The 21,160-nt window shown below is 36.6% G+C and overlaps 3 protein-coding genes and 1 long non-coding RNA gene across 9 annotated transcripts in view; 2 read left to right on the top strand and 2 right to left on the bottom strand.

Annotated features, from left to right (window-relative positions):
* Window positions 1–506: 506 nt before the first annotated feature.
* On the bottom strand, window positions 507–8,991 carry ncdn (neurochondrin). Of its 3 annotated transcripts, none has more exons than XM_058754334.1 (7): window positions 8,853–8,991; window positions 7,402–7,615; window positions 6,200–7,321; window positions 5,325–5,569; window positions 4,937–5,152; window positions 4,712–4,854; window positions 507–1,147 (listed from the first exon to the last, which is right to left on the bottom strand). In XM_058754334.1, the coding sequence occupies exons 2-7, from the start codon at window positions 7,600–7,602 to the stop codon at window positions 729–731; spliced, it is 2,346 nt and encodes a 781-aa protein (XP_058610317.1). In that variant the 5' UTR covers window positions 7,603–7,615; window positions 8,853–8,991; the 3' UTR covers window positions 507–728. The 3 variants fall into 3 exon arrangements, with proteins under 3 accessions (XP_058610317.1, XP_058610314.1, XP_058610316.1); XM_058754331.1 differs by lacking the exon at window positions 8,853–8,991 and adding an exon at window positions 8,012–8,124; XM_058754333.1 differs by lacking the exon at window positions 8,853–8,991 and adding an exon at window positions 7,994–8,068.
* zgc:114119 (Mediator of RNA polymerase II transcription subunit 30-like) lies at window positions 8,592–12,803 on the top strand. 2 transcript variants are annotated; one of them, XM_058754336.1, is made up of 5 exons: window positions 8,592–8,730; window positions 8,882–9,112; window positions 9,479–9,637; window positions 11,260–11,349; window positions 12,106–12,803. In XM_058754336.1, the coding sequence occupies exons 2-5, from the start codon at window positions 8,882–8,884 to the stop codon at window positions 12,199–12,201; spliced, it is 576 nt and encodes a 191-aa protein (XP_058610319.1). In that variant the 5' UTR covers window positions 8,592–8,730; the 3' UTR covers window positions 12,202–12,803. The 2 variants fall into 2 exon arrangements, with proteins under 2 accessions (XP_058610319.1, XP_058610318.1); XM_058754335.1 differs by having other exon boundaries at window positions 8,592–8,739.
* A 1,674-nt stretch (window positions 12,804–14,477) lies between these two features.
* The window catches only part of LOC131525465 (exostosin-1c), a 56,549-nt gene continuing 49,866 nt past the window's right edge, over window positions 14,478–21,160 (bottom strand). For all 3 annotated transcript variants that reach the window (XM_058753111.1, XM_058753110.1, XM_058753112.1), the window contains 9 exons: window positions 19,909–20,016; window positions 18,275–18,394; window positions 17,848–17,980; window positions 17,249–17,367; window positions 16,915–17,010; window positions 16,705–16,791; window positions 15,652–15,812; window positions 15,358–15,529; window positions 14,478–14,998 (listed from right to left, as the gene is read on the bottom strand). In XM_058753111.1, coding sequence (XP_058609094.1) covers window positions 14,813–14,998; window positions 15,358–15,529; window positions 15,652–15,812; window positions 16,705–16,791; window positions 16,915–17,010; window positions 17,249–17,367; window positions 17,848–17,980; window positions 18,275–18,394; window positions 19,909–20,016 — 1,182 coding nt within the window. In that variant the 3' untranslated portion in view covers window positions 14,478–14,812. The remainder of the gene's footprint in view (window positions 14,999–15,357; window positions 15,530–15,651; window positions 15,813–16,704; window positions 16,792–16,914; window positions 17,011–17,248; window positions 17,368–17,847; window positions 17,981–18,274; window positions 18,395–19,908; window positions 20,017–21,160) is intronic.
* LOC131525468 (uncharacterized) overlaps window positions 18,306–21,160 on the top strand; it is a 60,740-nt gene continuing 57,885 nt past the window's right edge. Inside the window, exons 1-2 of the long non-coding RNA XR_009267231.1 lie at window positions 18,306–18,425; window positions 19,870–19,973. This is a non-coding gene — a long non-coding RNA (uncharacterized LOC131525468). The remainder of the gene's footprint in view (window positions 18,426–19,869; window positions 19,974–21,160) is intronic.

The following is a 21,160-nucleotide window of genomic DNA, read 5'->3' as shown; positions in this document are numbered from 1 at the left end:
TTAAGTAGTCACAAAGGGTCAGTAACAAGTTACTACTAATATGCTGAAAGGACACGACAGATATTGACATTTAAAGTCGCGAGAGCAGTGCTTTTAAATGTGGCATGCTGTTCTTCATTTGAAACGTTTTGTTTTAAAACATAATAATTGAGAAACTATAGGTTTGTTCTTACAAAATGGCGTTTTTCAAACCACAGAACTGTGAAAGTGAATTGCAAAAAATCTCAAATTAAAAACTTAAAATAAATGGTGATTGTAACCTAAAATGTTTATTATAAATAATATGTCCATGTTTTCTAACAACTTGTGCAAACACTTATGGCATGCTGTGAATTTGATTATGACAGTTTGTTACTAAATCATTCTTGGCTGTTTGTGAATAACTATAGATTGCTGTAAGGATGCCATCTAGTGGACATACTGCCACACAACACTGGCAGGTCAGTGAAACGGATACATTTCAGATTACATAAATGCACCTTCCAAATGAATCAATTTCAAAGCAGTGAATTCCAGGTACGTTTAATCAGAATGTGCTTCCTAAGAATCAAACTTTATGCATAAAATAATAAATAACTTCAAAAGAAGAAATATTTTTATTCAACATTCTTGTTTATACTTTGGCCACAGAGTGTATTACAAATCCATTGCATATTTAATATGCCAAACAGACAAATATGACAACATAAGTGCTTTATCGGTCTTATTAAATATGTATTTTACAAATTCTACTCCACCAATATTCTGCTAAGCTGTGGCAAACCCTCAAGAGATCCACAGCTTACACTCTTGACCAGCTCACTAATGTCCTTGCGACACACCGGGCATTGCTTGGCAATGGCACACAGGACTTCCTCGAGAGCATCCTGTGAAGGTTGGTCTGGGAGACGTGCACTGGATCCTAGCAGAGTGAAGATGTTCTGCAGCCATCCTTCATCTCTGATCAGGGTGGTTATCCAGGGCTGAGCTTGAACACAACCGCCTAAAGCCTGCAGACTGAGCCTCCAAAGCTCTCCAGCCTCCTCCCAGTTTTCCTCCCAGAGAGCGCTGATCCATGCCGGTTTTGAAGCCTGTCCGGACTGCACGGCACTCAAGAGAAAAGACAGAACTGAGGAGAAGAAACGCCGCTGGCCTAGTTCTACAGGGTCTGCAAAGATTCAAGGCACCCATTATTAAGCAGCAACAATAAACACATACTTTTTTTTTTTTACATTTAGATTGCCTTTGCTGTCATCTAACGCACACTTAAAGGGATATTTCACCCAAAAATGAAAATTGTTGCTGATAGCCACTGACTCCCATAGTATTTTCCCCCCTATACTATTTAAGGCAAGGGCTACCAGCAACTGTTTTAGCACCAGCATTCCTCTACACTATTCATTCTGACAAAAATGAGTCACATGAGGGTGACAATTGTAATTTTTGGGTGAACTATCCCTTTAAAGTTACTTTTTCTAAACATTAATAATTTAACACTGTCAAAATGTAAACTTGTAGCATTTAAATAAGTTTTAGTTTATTTGTTTTTAATTTATTACAACCCAAATTCTGTAAATGTTGGGACGTTTTTTAAATTTGAATAAAATGAAAACTAAAAGACTTTCAAATCACATGAGCCAATATTTTATTCACAATAGAACATAGAGAACATAAATGTTTAAACGGAGAAATTTTACACTTTTATCCACTAAATGAACTCATTTCAAATTTGATGCCTGCTACAGGTCTCAAAAAAGTTGGCATGGAGGCAACAAAGGGCTGAAAAAGCAAGACATTTTGAAAAGATTCAGCTGGGAGAACATCTAGCAACTAATTAAGTTATTGACATCAGGTCTGTAACATGATTAGCTATAAAAGGGATGTCTTAGAGAGGCAGAGTCTCTCAGAAGTAAAGATGGGCAGAGGCTCTCCAATCTGTGAGAGAGTGCGTAAAAAGATTGTGGAATACTTTAAAAAACAACATTCCTCAACGTCAAATTGGAAAGGGTTTGCAAATCTCATCATCTACAGTGCATAACATCATCAAAATATTCAGAGAAACTGGAGAAATCTCTGTGCATAAGGTACAAGGTCGAAGACCTCTGTGTGATGCCTGTGGTCTTCGGGCCCTCAGATGCCACTGCATCACTCATCGGCATGATTCTGTCATTGACATTACTAAATGGGCCCAGGAATACTTGCAGAAACCACTGTCGGTAAACACAATCCGCCGTGCATCTGCAGATGCCAACTAAAGCTCTATCATGCAAAAAGGAAGCCATATGTGAACATGGTCCAGAAGCGCCGTCGTGTCCGGTGGGCCAAAGCTCATTTAAAATGGACTGTTTCAAAGTGGAAAAGTGTTCTATGGTCAGACGTGTCTAAATTTGACATTGTTGTTGGAAATCACGGACGCCGTGTCCCCTGGGCTAAAGAGGAGGGAGAACTTCCAGCATGTTATCAGTGTTCAGTTTAAAAGCCAGCATCTCTGATGGTATGGGGGTGCATAAGTGCATACAGTATGGGCAGCTTGCCTGTTTTGGAAGGCATTATGAATGCTGAAAGGTACATAAAGGTTTTAGAGCAACATATGCTCCCCTCCAGATGAATATGTGTGCACCGTACGGATGCTCTTGACTGTGCGTACGCACTCTTTTTCCTGGAGTGAGAAAAGTAATGAAGTAAACAAGGATTTTAAACTATGTTTTCATTTCGATATACACATTTACATTAAATATTCCACTCTCATTAATGGAGATAAGCACTGAAATTAGCCTGCATAAAGTAATTTCGCAGGAGTTAAAACGAAATTATAAGTTTAGGCATATTTGTAGTGGATGCGCTTGGTCACTTTTCCTGTGGCATGCTATGTTTTAATGACAGCGAGTGCTATAATAATTCATATTTATACTAAACTGCAGATCTCATGTTATGAGAATTTTTAATTTTTTTTTTGGCAAGAACGACCAATGATCAATGATGCGCACTTACTTCGATATTATGGTGGACACTGCTGGATTCGGTGGTCGAACGGTCCATTGTCCGGTTTAAACAGGTCCAATGATGATAACTTACTGTACTACCGGTGGTGTTGATGGCGTGTCAAGGCATATTCACATTATGAAAAATGCCACTGTATTTGAAAGATACAGCTTGAAAAAAAAAAAACGGTAAGATTTGCATATTTCCTTTTTAAAATACTTTGTCAGTGACGCGCCAAATCAGACAATTGTATTTACACTGCAATAAATATAGGCTTATCTGTTTCCACTAAAAATAGCTAAAATATTTTCACCTTTTCAGAAAAACTGCATACATTTAATTTGATTTGAATTGTTTAAAACAATTGAAATACTATTTGGCCAGTGGAAAAGAATGAGGGCAACTATATAAAAAAATTTATCTGAGAACTAATTTTTATGGATATTTTGAGGTATTTATTCTAAAACATACTGGTTGATTTTGGTAATAAAAATTAACGTGTCACAAATGGTATTTAATCCTTATCTCATATTTCCTTAATGTCTTGTACCTTTGACGGTGTTAAACATGGTGTCACGTGGACGAGAATATGCATGGAAATTATATGCAGATGAGGTTATGCATAGTAAAACTAGGCGTTGTAAGCTCCATATATGGTTATTTCAGGGAGGAGTCAGGGTTGAGATGAACATATGCACAATCTTTCCCTGACTGGGGTTTATAAAGCGATTTTTCCGTAGGTTCCAGCGTAAAATCTAGCTTTTGTGAGTACGTATACTGTTAGGATGAAATCTACGGAAAGTTTTATACATGAGGCCCCAGATCTTTCACCTATAGAGAACATTTGGCGCATCATTAAACGAAAAATACGTCAAAGACGACCATGAACTCTTCAGCAGCTGGAAACCTATCTCAGGCAAGAATAGGACCAAATTCCAACACCAAAACTCCAAAAACTCATAAACTCGATGCCCAGACGTCTTCAAATTGTTTTGAAAAGAAGAGGAGATGCTACACCATGGTAAATATGCCCAGTCCCAACTATTTTGAGACCTGTAGCAGGCATCAAATTTGAAATAAGCTCATTTTGTGCATAAAATTGTACAGTTTCTCAGTTTAAACATTTGTTATCTTATCTGTGTTCTATTTTGAATAAAATATTGGCTCATGTGATTTGAAATTCTTTTATTTTCATTTTATTCAAATTTAAAAAACATCCCAACATTTCCAGAATTTGGGTTGTAAGACAAAGTAGGATAGAATTTTAATAATCATATCCACTCTTATTTTAAATGTTTCATCAGTGGACATTATTCCTAAAACAAAACTGTTCTATTTATAATCTGTCATCATAATGTACTAAGTTGCTCTGCCTCTGAAAACCCTTTCTTATTCCAAGATACTATTATAGCATTTATAAATATTTTTAATTAGACTTTATTTTTATATTTTCAGGTTAGAAATTTTCATAATTTTTGTATTCTTTTTTTAAATATATAGTTTTTATTGATTACTTCAACAAACTAAATGAGAATGAGAATTTAGCTTGTTTCAGTATATTAGTATTTTATATTATATTTTAACAAATGAAAGTGATTTTTTTTATGGTTAAGTTTTAGTTTAGATAATAATAACCCTGCCAAGCCCTATATTTTTAGTTCTTTTTATGAAATTCATAATCGCTAAGATACACATCCTATAAAATGGTATATCCTACTAACCAATTCGTATAATTTCAAGCCAGTAGTACCTGTGGAAGTTGACTTCAGCCTGGCAATCATGAGACCCAAAGTGCAACAGTTTGCTGCTAAGACCAAGAGGCGTGGCTTATGGAGAAGAACAGGCAGTGCTTCGCTCAGCATGCTCTCCAGAGCAACGAAACAAGGATCATTCCTGAGAGAGCACAATGGAGCAGTGCATCAAGACATGGTTAAGGAATAACTAATCCTGTGTGTGAGTGAAGATCTGTGTGTACCTGACTCGTTCTGGCTCTGTGATGGCAAAGTTTAGTAAAGCAGAACACACTGTTTCCAGACTGGGGTCTCGGGTCACCGTTTTCCCGCTCTGACCTCTCAAAGACGCACAACCTTTACTCAGAAAATCCACAAGCAAGGCTGGAGTATCCAGAGAGAGAAGAACCCGCCTCGGCCCATCTTCAGCGGAGAGGTGGCACAGAGATGGGAGAAGATATCTAAGAAAGAACAAGAACATATATACAGTTATACAGACAGCGTAAGATCTAAAAAAAATTATAATAAAAAAATTTATATATACATATTTTTTAGATTTTATTTTATTAATTTCCATGACCTTTTTCAGGATTGTGGGAACCTTCTAATAAAAAAGTCATAGTAATGTCTTACCTAAGAGCAGCTTCTCTGCTCCAGGTCCCATCTTGTGAACTGTTGCTGATGGACATCTTTGACATCCAATCAGCAAGTCCCTTGCCTTTTCCCTCTCCCTTGAAGTGACTTTTAGCATAGCCGATGAGAAAAGGCAAGAGGTCAATGACTTCTTCCTTTAGACATGAGGTTTCTTCAGCAAGCCATGCACAGAGGGAGCGGAAAGTGGCGAACAGAAATGGGTCATCACAGCTGGTCTGCTCCACCTAAATGGGGAAACAATGAATAACAGCTTATAATTCTAAGCATTCCAAGTATTTTCCCATTTAATTAAAGTTCTTCAAACAGACTTCTAATAATACATACACTTTTGTTCAAAAGTTTGGGGTCAGAATTATTTTTTCTAAAGAAAACTTTTATTCAGCAAGAATGTGTTAAATTGATCAAATTATTTCTGTCTATTTCAAATAAATGCTGTTCTTTTTAACTTTCTATTCATCAAATAATCCTGGAAAAAAAAAAGTTTCCACAAAAAAAATTAAACAGCTTTACTGTTTTCAACATTAACATACATTGGAGAAGTTTCTTGAGCACCAATTTAGCTTAACAGAATTATTTCTGAAAGATCTTCAGGACACTGAATACTGGAGTAATGATTGCTGAAAATTCAGCTTTGCCATCACGGAAATAAATTACATATCAAAATACAATGAAATAGTAAAGTAGTTATTTAAAAATTGTAATAATATTTCACAATATTCCTGTTTTTACTGTATTTTTGACCAAATAAATGCAGCCCAGGGTGAGCACAAAAGATTCTTCATAAACATTCTTACCGACCGCAAACTTTTGAACCATAATACAGTGATGCATATGTTTAACACCTGCATTCTCACCTGTTTCAGATAGTACATTTCAGCTGAGAATGCCTCCTCCAGAGCTCCTAGGACCTGTCTGCTCTGCTGAAGACTCAGGCCAGTGATAGCTGTTTGTATCTGGGCAGGGTTTGAAACCGCCCCCTGGCTACATGCTTGTTCCATAGCCGCCTCCATGATGCGATAGCAGGCAGTAAGAATGTGCTGCAGCTGGGGGGAGATTTCTGTACCCGGCGGCTCTTCTAGACCCATCCTCACCTCCACACATGCCCGGTTCACCAGCAAGCAACAGAATTTAGGAGGTCCCGTTGACTCCCATCCATACAGATCCAGAAGGCAGGCAGATACTACCAAAACCAAGCCTAAATGCTCTTGACTGAGCTTGCCCTGAATCAAAGGCCGCAGCGAAGCCCACAGATCACCCACAATCTCCTTAAGCACCTGGCTTTCTGACTCGACCCCGGGTGGAGGAAGAAACGGCGTTATTTGAGAGCACATCTCTAACCTGTCCTGATGTGAAACTCGGCTGAAGTTTTGTGAAACATTTCGCAACAGCAAGAGAAGATCAGACGAGTGTTTAGCCCAAGCCCGTGGTCTTATGCTAGATGACAACAGGTGTCCCAACAGCGGAAGCCCTTTTTCATGGCTGAGAGTTTGTTTTTTGAGTACGGCCCTACATAGAGCCAGAACAGCACCACGGGTGAGAAGCTGCTCAGGGCCTTGTGGTAAAGCACATACAGCATTTAGAACCTGATAACAGTCACAAGCCAAAGCCTCATCCAAGGTAGACGTACTAGAAGTGGTCTGGGAATCTGCAGCACCTTTAGTTTGAGATCCAGAGCCACTCTGGGCTTCAAGTGTTTTTGTCTGTTTATCTGTCCAGTTGGGCCCGTTCTCCAGTATGCTCAGGATCAGAGGGACTGTGCTGAGAAGTTGTGGATGAGCAACCATGCTGGTGTCTGTGCTGAGAGCAGCCAATAGAGCAGTGCCCAGAGAGATCAACTCCTCCGGGGGCAAGCCGGAGCTGTCGTCACCCCGAAATGCTGTAACCAGAAGGCGTGCGGGAAGATTAAAACCTACCGCTTCAAAAATCCGATGTAGAGTCCCGGTATCCAGCTGTCCTGCTGGACACAACCTTGTGATCTAAACGCAAGAGATAACAATGAGCTATACAATATACGTTTAAGGTATAGGGTGGATGAGGAGGATAAGCTGTTGTTTACCAGGAGAAGTGCTGCTAAAATGTGGCTGTCATTCTTGGCATGAGTGAGAGCATGTAGACAGCGCTCCAGAACCTCTCTCTGAGACGGAGACAGGCCACTGTGGTCAGAACTGCTCCCTTCTGCTGTATTTGGCTCTGTACTGGGGGGATGCTGAGGGGTAGGGACTTCCTCTGGGTTGAGATGACACCCATTCTCTGCCATCTTCTGGGCCAACCTGTAAACAACCATCAGATATTCATTCATGAATCAGAACTTCTTTAGATACTAGTCCAAATGTATGCATATAATGCCTGGTAATTACTGATAGTGCTTCAATATGTTAGATTCAGGACTGAAAAAATGTCTAAGGCATATTCAGGTTAACAGGTTTAAGAGATCACGTCAGGTTAAATCACACAGCTGTGAAGGTAAATGACTGTTGTTTAATGTTTTATTATTGTATCGAGAAGAACTAACGTTAAGAAGTTAAGAGTTTACGAAGTAACAAGCAAACGTAAAGCTAAACATATTTTAAAACCATATTCAACACATATGAATGTCTTAAATTATGTAGACTAGAGTAAATCAAATCTAAAAAGCCATAAATATATACCATATGCTGTGAACAAACCTGGAGCCAGGCAAGATTATCGTACACACGTTGAAGCTACGTGGAGACGGAAAAACTCGCGAGACATAATGAGAGTAGTCGATTTCAAAATAATAGTCCTCGGTAAACAAAAGAAAAACATTCCCTGCGTAAGTGTGCATACTATCCACACTATCTGCCCTAAATAGTATTGAAAATTACTAATATCACATAGAATTTAGGATGGATAGCATGCACATTGGGACTCAGGTTACCTTAGGCACATAAATATTTAGAGTGCAAATATTAATGTTAATATTATGTTATATTCTAATATAAATATTAACATTAATAATACCAAAATCTACAATTAATTAAAAATAAATTAATACAATTAAATAAAACACTAAAAAGATTGAATATAGTACATGAATAATTGTATCCATAAAATATAAATAATAACAATACAATATACTATTAATAATTATAATATTAATATAATATGAATATTATACTATAAAGCAAACATTAATAGAACCCAAAATATTAAACCTAAAACAAATGAATTCATTAATAATTAAATAATGCTTTGCTTTGCTTTTCCTATGTAACACAGGAAACAGGAAATGATGAAACAGGTAATGACTAATGCTCCTCTGTTTGAAATCAAATGTGAGCGAGTGGAGAAGTCCCTCATTTATTTAGCAATTATTACTGTTATCCACCAAAAGTAAACTACTTACGGACCAGGAGCAACACCAGTAAGCGCAGTGAGTTTCTACACAAAGCCCGTAACTTACTCCGAACTTGGAGCGCGGAATTCAATGCTCCGTCCATTCATAAATAAACAGATACATAAGCACGCTCCCACTTTTTTGTTTACCTGACTCAAAGAATGATCTCTGTTTTTAGATGTCTGCTCCACTCCCGCAGAAGGGACTTGGTCCGGGTATGCCTGTCATGCCCTCTCAGCAGCAGCAGCCGCAGACACACATGCCTCCTGGCCTTGCGCAGGCTGGGATGCCCCCACAAGGTGCCCTGCGGGAAATCTCTCCCGTTTACCTGTGCCGCATCGGTCAGGAGACTGTCCAGGACATCGTAACACGCACTATGGAGATCTTCCAGATCACACGGGCCACTCAGGTGAATTTGCGTGGGCGGTTTTTAAATATACAGGGGATCTGAGAACGCTAGTGCACAATACTAGCTAGTCATTCCTAGTTGCTTCATTGTGGAATAATGATCCAAGTGCAACATTTGATCAAATCAAGACATATAATTATATTATTAGTGCTACTTATTTATTATTATTATTATTATTATTTTTTTTGCATTTGGATAAGGAAATAGAAATGTTAAAAGTTCAAACTATGCAACAAATAATGCCATATTTTGATTATTAATATCAATATCTCTTATAATCAGAACAGCATCTAAAAAGCACATGCACCACAATTCAAACACACTTAATACCTAATAAAATGAAAAATCTGGTTGTGTTTCTTCTAGCTTCCCAACGGTGTGACACAGAGTCAGGCAGCGTATCAGGACCGCTTTGGGAAGCTGCAGGAGCATCTGCGTCAGCTGACACTGCTCTTCCGTAAGCTGCGTCTGCTATATGAACGCTGTGTAGAAATGACACCTGACATCCAAGAGTCTCCAGCTGAGGTGAGTCTCATCCATGTTTGTTGATGCACAATATAGCCTCTTCTGTTTGTTCATGTGGCCTTCAATAAACTCAGCCCTTTTCCTAATCAAACATTTAATGGTCATTTCACTTATTCTGAAATACCCTCTTAGGTCACAACTGGCATTTAATTAAAAAATGTTATGTTTGTATATAATATAAATTATAGGAATATAAATATATACATGTAAATATCTTCTAAATATATATTTATTATGTGTGTGTCTTTATGTACACACAATAAATATACACAGCACACACACATATGTTATGTACACAAAAAAAATAGTTTAGGGTGCGATTAATCGTTGCCCAGCACTAAGATAACAAAACAAAAAAATGTTTTGTCTCGTATTTGGTACATCAGGCTTTTATGGCTCATAAAGTATGATATAATGAGAATATGGAGCTCATACTCGTACTCAATTTCGTGCAGTTGCTGGTGTTTATATGGCTAAAAAGTAAGATGAAATTCTGATAGCATGTAATGCAAATCAGTGAGGTCTTTATAGCAGAATAACAGACTACTTATTAACATGAACTGATCATAAAGGGTTCAGATAAGCAAAATAGTGGTAATGCCAAAGTCATAGATACCATTTAATACAATGATAGCAGTGAGTATTAACATGATTTGAGATTACATGTCATGCTTAGCTGAATTCATTACAATACTGTACATTAAGGAATTAATGTTATTAAACCATTTTTTAAACAATAGCAAATTAAGCAGCTAGGCTTACTTGGCCTCATATCGTCTCATATAGTCAGACTGCAAGACTAAAATCGATTTACATGTAAAGTTACTTGCATGTAGGGCTGTGCGATATATCGAAACAATGATCATGCGCATCTCGTCAGTAATCGATTATGAACGCGATATTGCATAGCTTGTCAGTGATCAATGGCTCTGTGTATTAAATGCCGCTCCATCTGAAAGCAGGTGATGGAGATTTATGACTAATCACGGAACCGGCTTTACTGACGAGATGCGCACGATCATCGCGTTCGAAATATCGAACAGCCCTATGTGCATGTATTATGTAAATTGAATAAACAGCTTCCTTACAGAGTTTATGTGGATTTATTAAAAACTTGTATAATGCTTGCAGCAATATACCAGCGACCACCCACAGCAATAAAGCAACAAAGTTTCATTTCATGCTATTAGAGGTAGCTGTGATGTTGTGTATTATTAGCTGCTATACTTAATATTAAGAATAGTGTGTAATAGTACAGTCAACAAGTGTTTTGAAATCCTTTGTGGGCTGCAAGATCTGTGAATCAAGTCAGGTCTTTGCTGAATAAATCATGCATTTGCTAAATAAATATTATACCTTGGTGCTGTTACCACGTTTTAATAATAATCCTGGAAATATAGTTTGAGTTTGAAACATTTTTTTGAAACATTTTAAGAGAAAATGCATATTTTTGAAGAATTTACTGTTAAAATTAGAATTAAATGCAAAAAAAGGGAAGCTTTTTCATTATTGGTCTGATATGTTTTTTTTTTTAAATCATTTATTCAAATCAGATTGAATTTCAGGAGATAGTTATTATTACAGATATCATTTCAATAATGTGTTTTCTTCCATCCTTCCAGCTGGTTCCTTATGTGGGGGAAGAGACGACACCTGTGAGAGTGGAGCCGTGCAGCCCAGCTGTTATTCAGGAGAGACAGGAGGTTCTAGAGGTTTGTTTCATATCTCTCAACATACTATTACACAGCAGTATATACCTACAAGATGTTACGCTCTTTTATTTGGGTGAAAAAAAACACCCCTATAACTATGGGCGGAGGGTGAACCAACTGTATTCAACTGTTTTCAAATATAATATTCAGATTTGGATTTATAACCTTTTAAAATGCTATCATAATTTATATTCTCACATCAAATTATAAAATTTATGTGTTTAAATTAAGGAATTGTAATTTGTAGATTAAAATATAAATGAATCATAAAAGATATATACATGCCCACCACAGCTGCATTTATTTGATTTAAAAAAGTAATATTGTGGAATATAATTACACTTTAAAATGTAATTTATTCCTGTGATGGCAAAGCTGAATTTTCAGCATCATTACTCCAGTCTTCATTGTCACTTGATCCTTCAGAAACCGTTATAAATGCTGATTTGCTGCTCAAGAAACATTTCTTATCAATGCTGAAAATACTTGTGCTGCGTAATATTTTTGTGGAAATGGAGACATTTTATCAGGATTCTTTGATTAATAGAAAGTTGAGAAATGAGTTCATATAAAATAATTGACACAAAATATTTGTAACATTATTAATGTCTTTACTATCATTTTTGATCAGTTTTATATATCCTAGCTGAATAAAAGTATTAATTTCTTTAAAAAAAAAAAATTTTTAAACGATTAATGTAATAATGTTGCATGTAATAATAGTGCTCTGAGCTTCTCCTCTTATGTTTTTAACAGAAAGTGAGGCAGAAAAACCAGGAGATGAAGGTGCTAATGGACCAGATGAGGAACCTCCTGTGGGATGTCAATGCCATGCTCACCATGCGAAAATGATAGCAGTACGCTTCCTAGTAAACATCTGACCATCTTCCGTCAGCCCTCATCTACGGTCTTCTCACTCTCACACTCTCACACTTTCAGGTGCTTTCACATGGATAGCAGTGGATGGCAGACTGCCTTTCATTCACTGCTCGTGCAAATGCCACATAATATTTCATCTTGACAAATGAGATCAGGCTTGGCAGCTCTTTGTGGTCCTGCCTCATTTACAGTGTTAAATCCCAATGCTCTGATTAATAACTGCTTCATCAAAGCACTGAATTAGCATCAGAAACGGGAAGTAATGTAAAAGCCATGCAGATGATGTAAGCTAGCCATGTTGTTGGCATGATAAATGAGCACTGCGGACTGAGCTTTGTAAATAATAGTGCCTACACTATGGTCTTTTGTGCATTGAACTGTGTGATGTGTTTCACACTGTTGCTCCTCAGCAAATATGTACTCAGGTAGAGTGTGTGTGTTTCCCTGAGCTCTGCAGTACACTCCTGATATCTGCCTTCTGGGGAAAGGATCGTCTAAAAAAAAAAAAGAATGAATTGCAGGATGATAGTTTTTGTAAACTAAAGACTTTTATACAAAATAAAAAATAAAAACAACTCTTTTGTCATGTCTTTTCTTTTAGGAAATACAAAAACAGAATTCACAACAGCAATTATATGCCATTATATCTAGAACTAAATATTTATATTGTTAAAAAGGTTTCAATATTTCAAGTAAATGCTGTTCTTTTTCATTTCTATTAATCAAAGATTTCTGACATTTGTCAAAGTTTCCATAAAAATATTAAACAGCACAACTGTTTTCAACATTGATGATAATAAGAAGAAATCTTTTTATGAGCAGCAAATCAGCATATTAGAATGATTTCTGAAGGATCAAGTGACACTGAAGACTGGAGTAATGATTCTGAAAATTCAGCTTTGCCATCACAGGAATAAGTTACATTTTAAAATATAAAACAGTTATTTTAAATTTTAATATTTCACATTACTGGTTATATACTGTATAATAAATGCAACTCTGGTGAGCAAGTCTTGTTTCAAAAACAAAAATCTTACTCCAAACGTTTGACCGGTAGTGTATGCTTTTAAAAACGCATACCAGCGATGAATAAAACTACAAAATGTCCTCTTGAACTACGTTAAACAACCAGTAAGCAATTACATTAATTTACACAAATTTACAGTAAAAAAAACAGCAGCTGTGGTTGCCGTAATTCCACCGTAAAAAATACGGTAGCATTTTAGGTTTTACGGTTTTAACTTAAATTTACATTTACATACCGTAATTTCATTAACTGATATAATGTTAATATACCAACCTACTGAAGTACTGAAATCTGTTTTGTACCTTTGAAATACACTGATAACCACCAAATGCAGGTGGTGTGATGAGAAAGTCACATGATGAACCAAAGCCCATCACAAGCAGCTTTTAAATAATAACATATATAGAAGGTGCACAGTGTCATTCATACAATCACTAAATACCATCATGGTGAGACTCATTAAACTGAAATATGCAATAAACATTAATTTAACAACATTAGATGTAACATACAACCCTAATAAACATAACTGATCAGAAAAAACTAAGAAGAAACAGTTATTTCAAATAAAAACCATCCAGTTTGAAATGCAACGCAGGGAATTCTGGGAACATCAATTCACGATTTTTCCCTGTAAATTTTACATTCTTTTTCACTTCCAAAAACGGTATTTTACCGTACAATTGTCTGAAATATCTATTACAGTTTTTCACCGTATATATTAGGGGAACTTACCGTTAACCATTTAACAGGTTTTTACTGTAGCATTTTCACAGTTTTTTTACCGTTAAAATCATTTTTAATTTTCACAAACTTTAAGTGTACAAAGCTCCATTTCATTTTCAAGTCAATGTTGATTCAGTAACTGCTCTTTGAGATTTGTCTGATTCAATCTGGTGAATCCTGAGTTCAAGAATGTTTTTGAACAATTCATTACAATCGACTCTTTCAGTCCTTTGCTTGTGCATCTGTAATTATACAACTTTTGTTTTCATATGAATTGTATTCTTATAATCTAATTCAACTCTAAATTGTCTAAAAAATAAAAGATTTGTCACAAAAAATATTACTTTTCATATAATATCTTGATATTGAAGAGAAAAATGGTTTTATTATTTATTAACTAACTACCCACATTTTGAGTAATAGTTTTAGGCACAGTTGCTGGGAACAGCAAAATAAAACCATAATTTCACAAATACAGCCACACACACTGTTTGCATTTCGGAATTATTTTATTGGTCATGTAATTACCACTTCATGTAATCAGTCAGTTGCTTTGTGACTCATGTGTTAGTCCAATGCACCATTAGGCACCCTTAATGCTACAAGCTCCTCCAGTCAAACAGCAGCTGGAATGATTGACAGATCTGTGATGTTTTCTCATCCATGAAGCTGTCAGTCATAAATTGAGAACTGGTCATAAGAGGCAAAAACCCGTCTCTTGACCACCAGCTGGCCACCACAAGCTAGCAGCCAGTGGCGGAGGGATAGAGATAAGTCTCTCCATCAGCATGAGTATCAGTTTGTGACCCATCGCCACTCGTTTAGCTTGGCTCAGACACGCTCCAGGTCTTTGTACCTCTTGCGCAGGACGGACACATGGTCCTTGAAGAGTACAGGGTCCAGGCGAAACTGAGAGTGCACTAGAGGCATGTAACCAAACCAGCTTGCAAAGGTGTTGACACACTCCTGCCTCTGGGTAAAGTGCTCAGGGTTCGCCCATGGGGCCATCTTTGTGCCCTTAGAGTGGACAAGAAATAAAGACGTCAAAAATATCACACTATAGTTTTTTTTTCTTTACAATTGCTAGGACACACTTCTCATTACCAACTTTCAGCTTGGCACAGCAATACATTTCACTTCCAAAATGAACTAAAACTACCAAAACATTTACAATTGTCTCAATTCAAGTCATTCTTCCATAACACTAACAAATGTTAGCACTCACTTTATCACTCATAAAACAATGACCTAAAAACACCTTTTTTTTGCGTGAACTATCTCTTTAAGATTCAAAGGTATGTAAATCATGTTCTGCAAGGGGTATGTAAACTTATGAGCGGAATTGTAAGTACAAAATGTTGGCTCTCTGGCCTCACCTGCAGGGTGGGCATCTCTTTGTACTGCTTCCTCTGCGCTACTTTAATCGGTGGCAGGTGTGTCACAGAGGAGACCAGGAAATTCATCAGGATATCCTCACAGTTAGAGGTGCGATCCACCAGCGCACGCAGAGAGGAGGGCAGGTAGTGAGAGAACAGGTGATGGTAGTACCTGTGAGACGCAAAGACATCAACGCATAAAAAAGAGCACTGTCTCCGCTGATCATGTTAGAGAGCTTGATGAAGCGTGAGAGACGTTGACACTGTCAGGATATGTCAACTGCAGCCAATTACCTGTGATAAAACGCCGCACCGGTGAGGACGATGGAGTACTCGTTGGTCCATTTAGAGGTGTAGCCCCAGGCTTTTTTTACAGGATCCCAGAAATGGCTTCTGGGAGGGTAGCCAACAATCCTCTCGGGGAAACTCCGCCACACATGGAAAGCAAAATTGATCTGGAAGTGTCGGATTAAAGAGGAAAAACATGAATTAGCTTTGTCATGTGTCAAAACAATGTAATCTGATTTATTTCATTTAGTTTAGACACTTTTTATGACATAGAATACCCTATAGAATCATCATAGCAAAGCTATTAAAATTGTTTGCTGAATGAAGAAAATGAAGCTGAAATAAAATATAAATATTATATAAAAACAAGCTTCAAAAACTTACATGAAAATTTGAAATTTTTGTTTTATATATATATATATATAAATATATATATATATATATATATATATATACATCTGAAAAATATATAAATATTAGATGAAAAACAAACTTCAAAAACATGAAAATTACATATTAGATAAAAACTAAATGAATCAAACATTTTTAATTTTTATTTAATTTAACTTGGTGTACTAAAATAAATAAAAATGAAATAAAAATGAATAAAAACTATAACATTAAAAAATATAAAAAAATTATTTAGTTATTATTTAAACACAATTACTAGAACTAAACTAAAATAGACTGAAAACTGATTCAAAATATTATTATAAAATTATTATAGCATCTCAAATATACTAAAACAACACTGCACCATAGCAACCACCTAGAGCACCCCAGAATCATGGTGGCTAGTTCTGTTTTTACAGTTTTGAAATTTTATTAAACTCTATCTATCTATCTATAAGTTATAAATATAAGTATATATAAGTTATATAAGTTTAAATACACATAAAATACACAAACTCAATTTTAAAATCATTTAAGGATAAGGAATAAAATGTATACTATAAATAAATAAAATAATGATCACAATTTTAATAAATAAATGAAAGTTTAATTTAAAACAGATTAAAGTGAAATAAAACCATGCAGGATGAAGAGGAAACTCTATACCTCGCTGGTCAACAGCACTGTGTCTTCATCTAGGCTCAAAACTGCCTCCGTCTCAATAGCTGCATGAGGCAGGAAACGGCTGCTCGTCTGCAAGCACAGAAGGTGGCAGAGAAAAGAGCTGAGTGAGACACGAGGTGGAGAGAGAGAGAGCGCAAGATCTCGCCACCGCTCACAGACATGACTTGACTGTTCTCTCACTTGAATACTCACTTTCCTCCTGCCATCTGTGATGATAAGGGGCACTGGCATAGGCGGCCACTTACTCCGGTGAGGGGGCGGCTTCTCACTGTTCCACAGGATGATGATCTGACAAGAAACCCAAACAAGAACACACACTATCACAGCATGCACACCAAACTGGTTGATGTGTCTTCTTGTTGACTTTTGTCTGCATCCAACTATATTAACACTGAACTGATGTTGATCTGCATTGATATCATTGAACAAAAGGTCATTCCTTAGTGGCGCAATAGCTGCTACTTTAAGTTTGTAAAAATCCATATTACTCTATATTTTCATAAATACTGACTTTGCAGTACTGTACCTGTGAGCAGTATTTTGATTTGGAGACGACCTGAAGAAGCTTCATGATAGGCTGAGACTGGGAGACCAGAGGTGAGGTGGCATGAATTACAGCAGTGAACTCCTGACTTGGACTGATTCCTACATCAACAGAGGAAAAAGAGTGAGTGTCCTTTGCCATTAAGACACTATCCATACTATATACTTAGTATAGTGCTTAGTATAGTGTTTGAAATGGAAAACTATCACTGTGTTATTTTAATATTATTTATATGCGATTATAGTATTTATTACTATTTTGAATTAACTTTTATTTTCACATTTTCAATGTTCATTTTCATTTTAGTTTAAGTTTTAGTATTTTTTTTCAGTTTGTGCTTTTTATTCATTTTATTTTTTTAACATTTCTAATTTTTAATAACATTTTAATAATCTAAAGAATTTTTTCTCCATTATTAAAAACATTCTGTGCAATGGAAAGATTGGAATTTCATAGACGACAATAATAAACTTTTATTTTTAAGAGTGCAATGTATGGCACAGAATGAAGTACATCTAGTATTCCATTCCAAATAAATATGCATACTATAAAATATTTAAAAAGATTTGGCACAGGCTTACCAAGGTTTAAGTAATAGAAGGGATAGTGTGCCAGGTGCGTTGAGTACTCGGGCAGAACCAGCAGCCCTCCAGGTAAGGCATTCCACATGAATTTATTTCTGGAGATGTGCGAGTACACTCTGTCCTTTATGATCTGACAGATAACAAGACGGCAGCATTAAATATAACAATCACATCAAATCACAAAAGCACATTTAATCCCTATGGTTTTAAAGATGACCATTTTCACTTGCTGGCCAGCAGAGGGCAGACCAAAGCCATACTTTTGTTCAAAATTGACAGTTCATTTGCCAATTAACCTAAGGGCAGGGGACTAAGTATGTGCTAATGATGTATGGCAACCTGCACTGGTTTAATTTCCCCTGACAGATCTTCCTCTCTGTCAGATCCGCCGCTGTATACACATCTAAACTGACCCAGCTCTCACCTCCAGTGTGGTGAGTACAATCTTATCCACGGAGGAGAAGTAGGCCTCCCAGAGCATCTGTGTACGCTGTCTCAGAGCCAGCACCCTGTCAATGCCCACAGCCCGCACCGTGGAAGGTACCTGAGGGGACAAAGTGACAAAGAACTCACCGGTGAGGCTAATTGGTGTTCCCATAAAACCCGTAGTATCGAGTTTCTACCTGTCGACCACCTCCACAAACTCTTCCAGACACAAATGTGCAGCACTGACAATAGTGTTTTGCAGTGAAATGCTACAGTACCCACCTTATTTTTTTTAACGCTGAAGTAATTTATTTACTGTGGATGTGCGAGAAGTGCAGTAAACGGTAAAAACATTGCGCTACTAACCAGGGTATTTAGATTTACCACATTGCATACCCGTTTTCCATTTCAAGCAAAATAAGCTGTTTTGTAGAGATAAAAATAACTAGGCCTATAAAAAAAGTATTTTTCAATTTTAATCATTTAAATGTCTTAATAAAATCTATTACATTCATCGTCGTCCGTGGCAAAGCTGATTTTTTTGAAACCGACACTAATTTTATGTCTGTTGCATCTTTTTGATACAGCTGACTCATTTCATTGCCATCTTTAATCTCTCCTTCATCGATTTTATTGAAAGCAGAGGACTTACATTACAGGAACATTACTGTAATATTGCTGTAGTGTTCATCTTATTGCTTATTGCAACACCAAGTGTTTTGTTTTTAGACTGTTTCATTATAAATACACAACAACTTCAAAGTGCAATTGAATTAGCAAACATGTTAATTCACATAGGGGTTCTGATCACTTTATCGTGGTTGGAATGTATTTTGTGACATACTTATTCATTAATCTTGGTTTATGTTCATTTCTACATATAGTAATATGTTTGTAACATTTCAATTTGTAAATTTATTTAAAAAATATATATGGATGAATATTAGCTACCATTCCAAAATTTGGGGTCGGTAAGACAAAAAAAAAATTGTTTTGTTTTTGAAAGATGTCTCACCTAGGCTGCATTTATCTGATAAAAAACAGTAAAAACAGATATGTTCATAAATATTACTATAATTTAAAATAGCTTTTTAAAAAATATATTTAAAGTGTGATTTAATCCTTTAATCCAGCCAGTCTTCAGTGTCACATGATCCTTCAGAAATCATTAAAATATGCTCACTTGGTGCTCAAAGAAACATTTCTTTTTATGATCAATGATTAAAACAGTTATGCTGCTTCATATTTTCATGAAAACTGTGTTAGGCCCTTTTTTCAGGATTCTTTGATTTCAAAGAAACAGCATATAAATAAACATTAACCAAGATTAACAAATGCTCTAAAATGTTCGTTGTTAGTTCATGACACCTTATTAACTAATGTTAACAAGTTGAACCTAAATGAAATGTTTTATTAAATATTCATGTCACACAGCAGCAGGATAACGGTGACAGTCAAAAATTCTAAGAACACACACTTTCCCTTATACATTCATATTAAATCTTCATGATAAAAAAGTGCTTGTGCATATTATTTTCAACTACCAACATGTTTTAATTAGAAGCTTCTTCCGTCCTCATGTTCCTTTCTCAGAAAAGTGAAATTCGAGTTCTTCACACGAAGGTCTGTTACCTGTAGCAACAGTCTCTCGTCGCCCTCGACGACTGCCTGGTTCCACTGGATGACATCAGAGAAAGGTAACTCCCAGCCATTACTGAGTAACACCGGGATACAAGCGGCCTGTGAGGGATACAACCACAGGAGACAGACAATGGCTTAGACTATAACTAGCATCGGCATAATCAGTTCATCTAATGAAAAACAAAAACACACACAAGAAAACAGACCAAGTTCACCCCAAATGCACTGAAAAATAGACATAGTGCATCTGATTTTTCCCTTTAGGCAAGGTTATGAGATATATAGCGTGTGATGAAAAGGCTGTTGGTTGTTTAAGAAGTCTCGGAGGGGCCTGTGCATGACTCACTGCTCCCATCCAGCTTTTTTATCAGACACACCGCCTGACAGATGTGTTAATTACCCCATCTCCCTCGCCCCGAAATGGAGGGTGAGGTAGGAGAGAAACAGGGGTCCATGATTTATTGAAGTGGAGTTGCTCGCCTTCCCCTCTTGTTTACTATTCCATCTTGATGTTGCTCTACTTTTCCTCCCAGATTCCTTGTTTGCCTTTTTTCTTCTGCTTTTCGTCATTCAGCTCGTATTCTGCTCTACAGTGAGATTTTTAATTAAATCACAAGAGAGTGCAATCCTAAGAACGGGCCAAGATCAAACACACCCCCTCTAGCTGTGTGCAGCCATGCTTTCATCCTAAACAGCGTTAGAGGACACAGGGGCGGACAGCAACAAATTGCTTCAGGTGACTGATTGCTACCTTGGCCTACTAAGCCCACAGAGATCCAGGAGCTGGCCTTTGTTTCATGCTCTGGGATGATAGCTCTAGGTCCGCCCGACTAGCACGGTTCCCTCTTGGCACTGATCCATTCTGTGGTTGCTTGCACAGCCATTTTTCTAAAAGGAGTGTGTTGAGGAATCAGCACCAGAGAGAGCTTGGTGAGATTAGAGGGGGAAAAAAGCAGGATCTGGATGATAGGGGTCAGAGGATGTTCTAGAACAGCAGTTCTCATGCTGTGGCATGTGGTTTTTGCAGTATAAATCTTTAGTACCCAGATTTTTTATTTAAATTGCTGTAGTTATGATCCATATACATTCATAAAACAGATTGTTCAATTGTGAATTGAATTGGCCACGTTTGAAGCAACTGTAAACCTGTGACCACACATTTTATTTTATTTTATTAGTGTTATTTATTTTATTTTATCCTATACCCTATCCCTCAATTTTAAATCCGGTATCTGAGCACTTA

This window comes from Onychostoma macrolepis, chromosome 19 (genome assembly GCF_012432095.1).
Source record: "Onychostoma macrolepis isolate SWU-2019 chromosome 19, ASM1243209v1, whole genome shotgun sequence".
Taxonomy (NCBI): Eukaryota; Metazoa; Chordata; class Actinopteri; order Cypriniformes; family Cyprinidae; genus Onychostoma; species Onychostoma macrolepis.
This window is presented reverse-complemented; position numbering and strand designations above follow the sequence as displayed.

Coding starts and splice junctions, on each gene's coding strand:
- ncdn (XM_058754334.1), bottom strand. CDS start 7,602: ATGGCAGAGAATGGGTGTCATCTCAACCCAGAGGAAGTCCCTACCCCT. Junction 5,153..5,324: donor AGCAGAGAAGCTGCTCTTAG/GTAAGACATTAC, acceptor GTTCTTTCTTAG/ATATCTTCTCCCATCTCTGT. Junction 1,148..4,711: donor GCTGAAGTCAACTTCCACAG/GTACTACTGGCT, acceptor GAATCTTTGCAG/ACCCTGTAGAACTAGGCCAG.
- zgc:114119 (XM_058754336.1), top strand. CDS start 8,882: ATGTCTGCTCCACTCCCGCAGAAGGGACTTGGTCCGGGTATGCCTGTC. Junction 9,638..11,259: donor TCCAAGAGTCTCCAGCTGAG/GTGAGTCTCATC, acceptor CCATCCTTCCAG/CTGGTTCCTTATGTGGGGGA. Junction 11,350..12,105: donor AGAGACAGGAGGTTCTAGAG/GTTTGTTTCATA, acceptor TGTTTTTAACAG/AAAGTGAGGCAGAAAAACCA.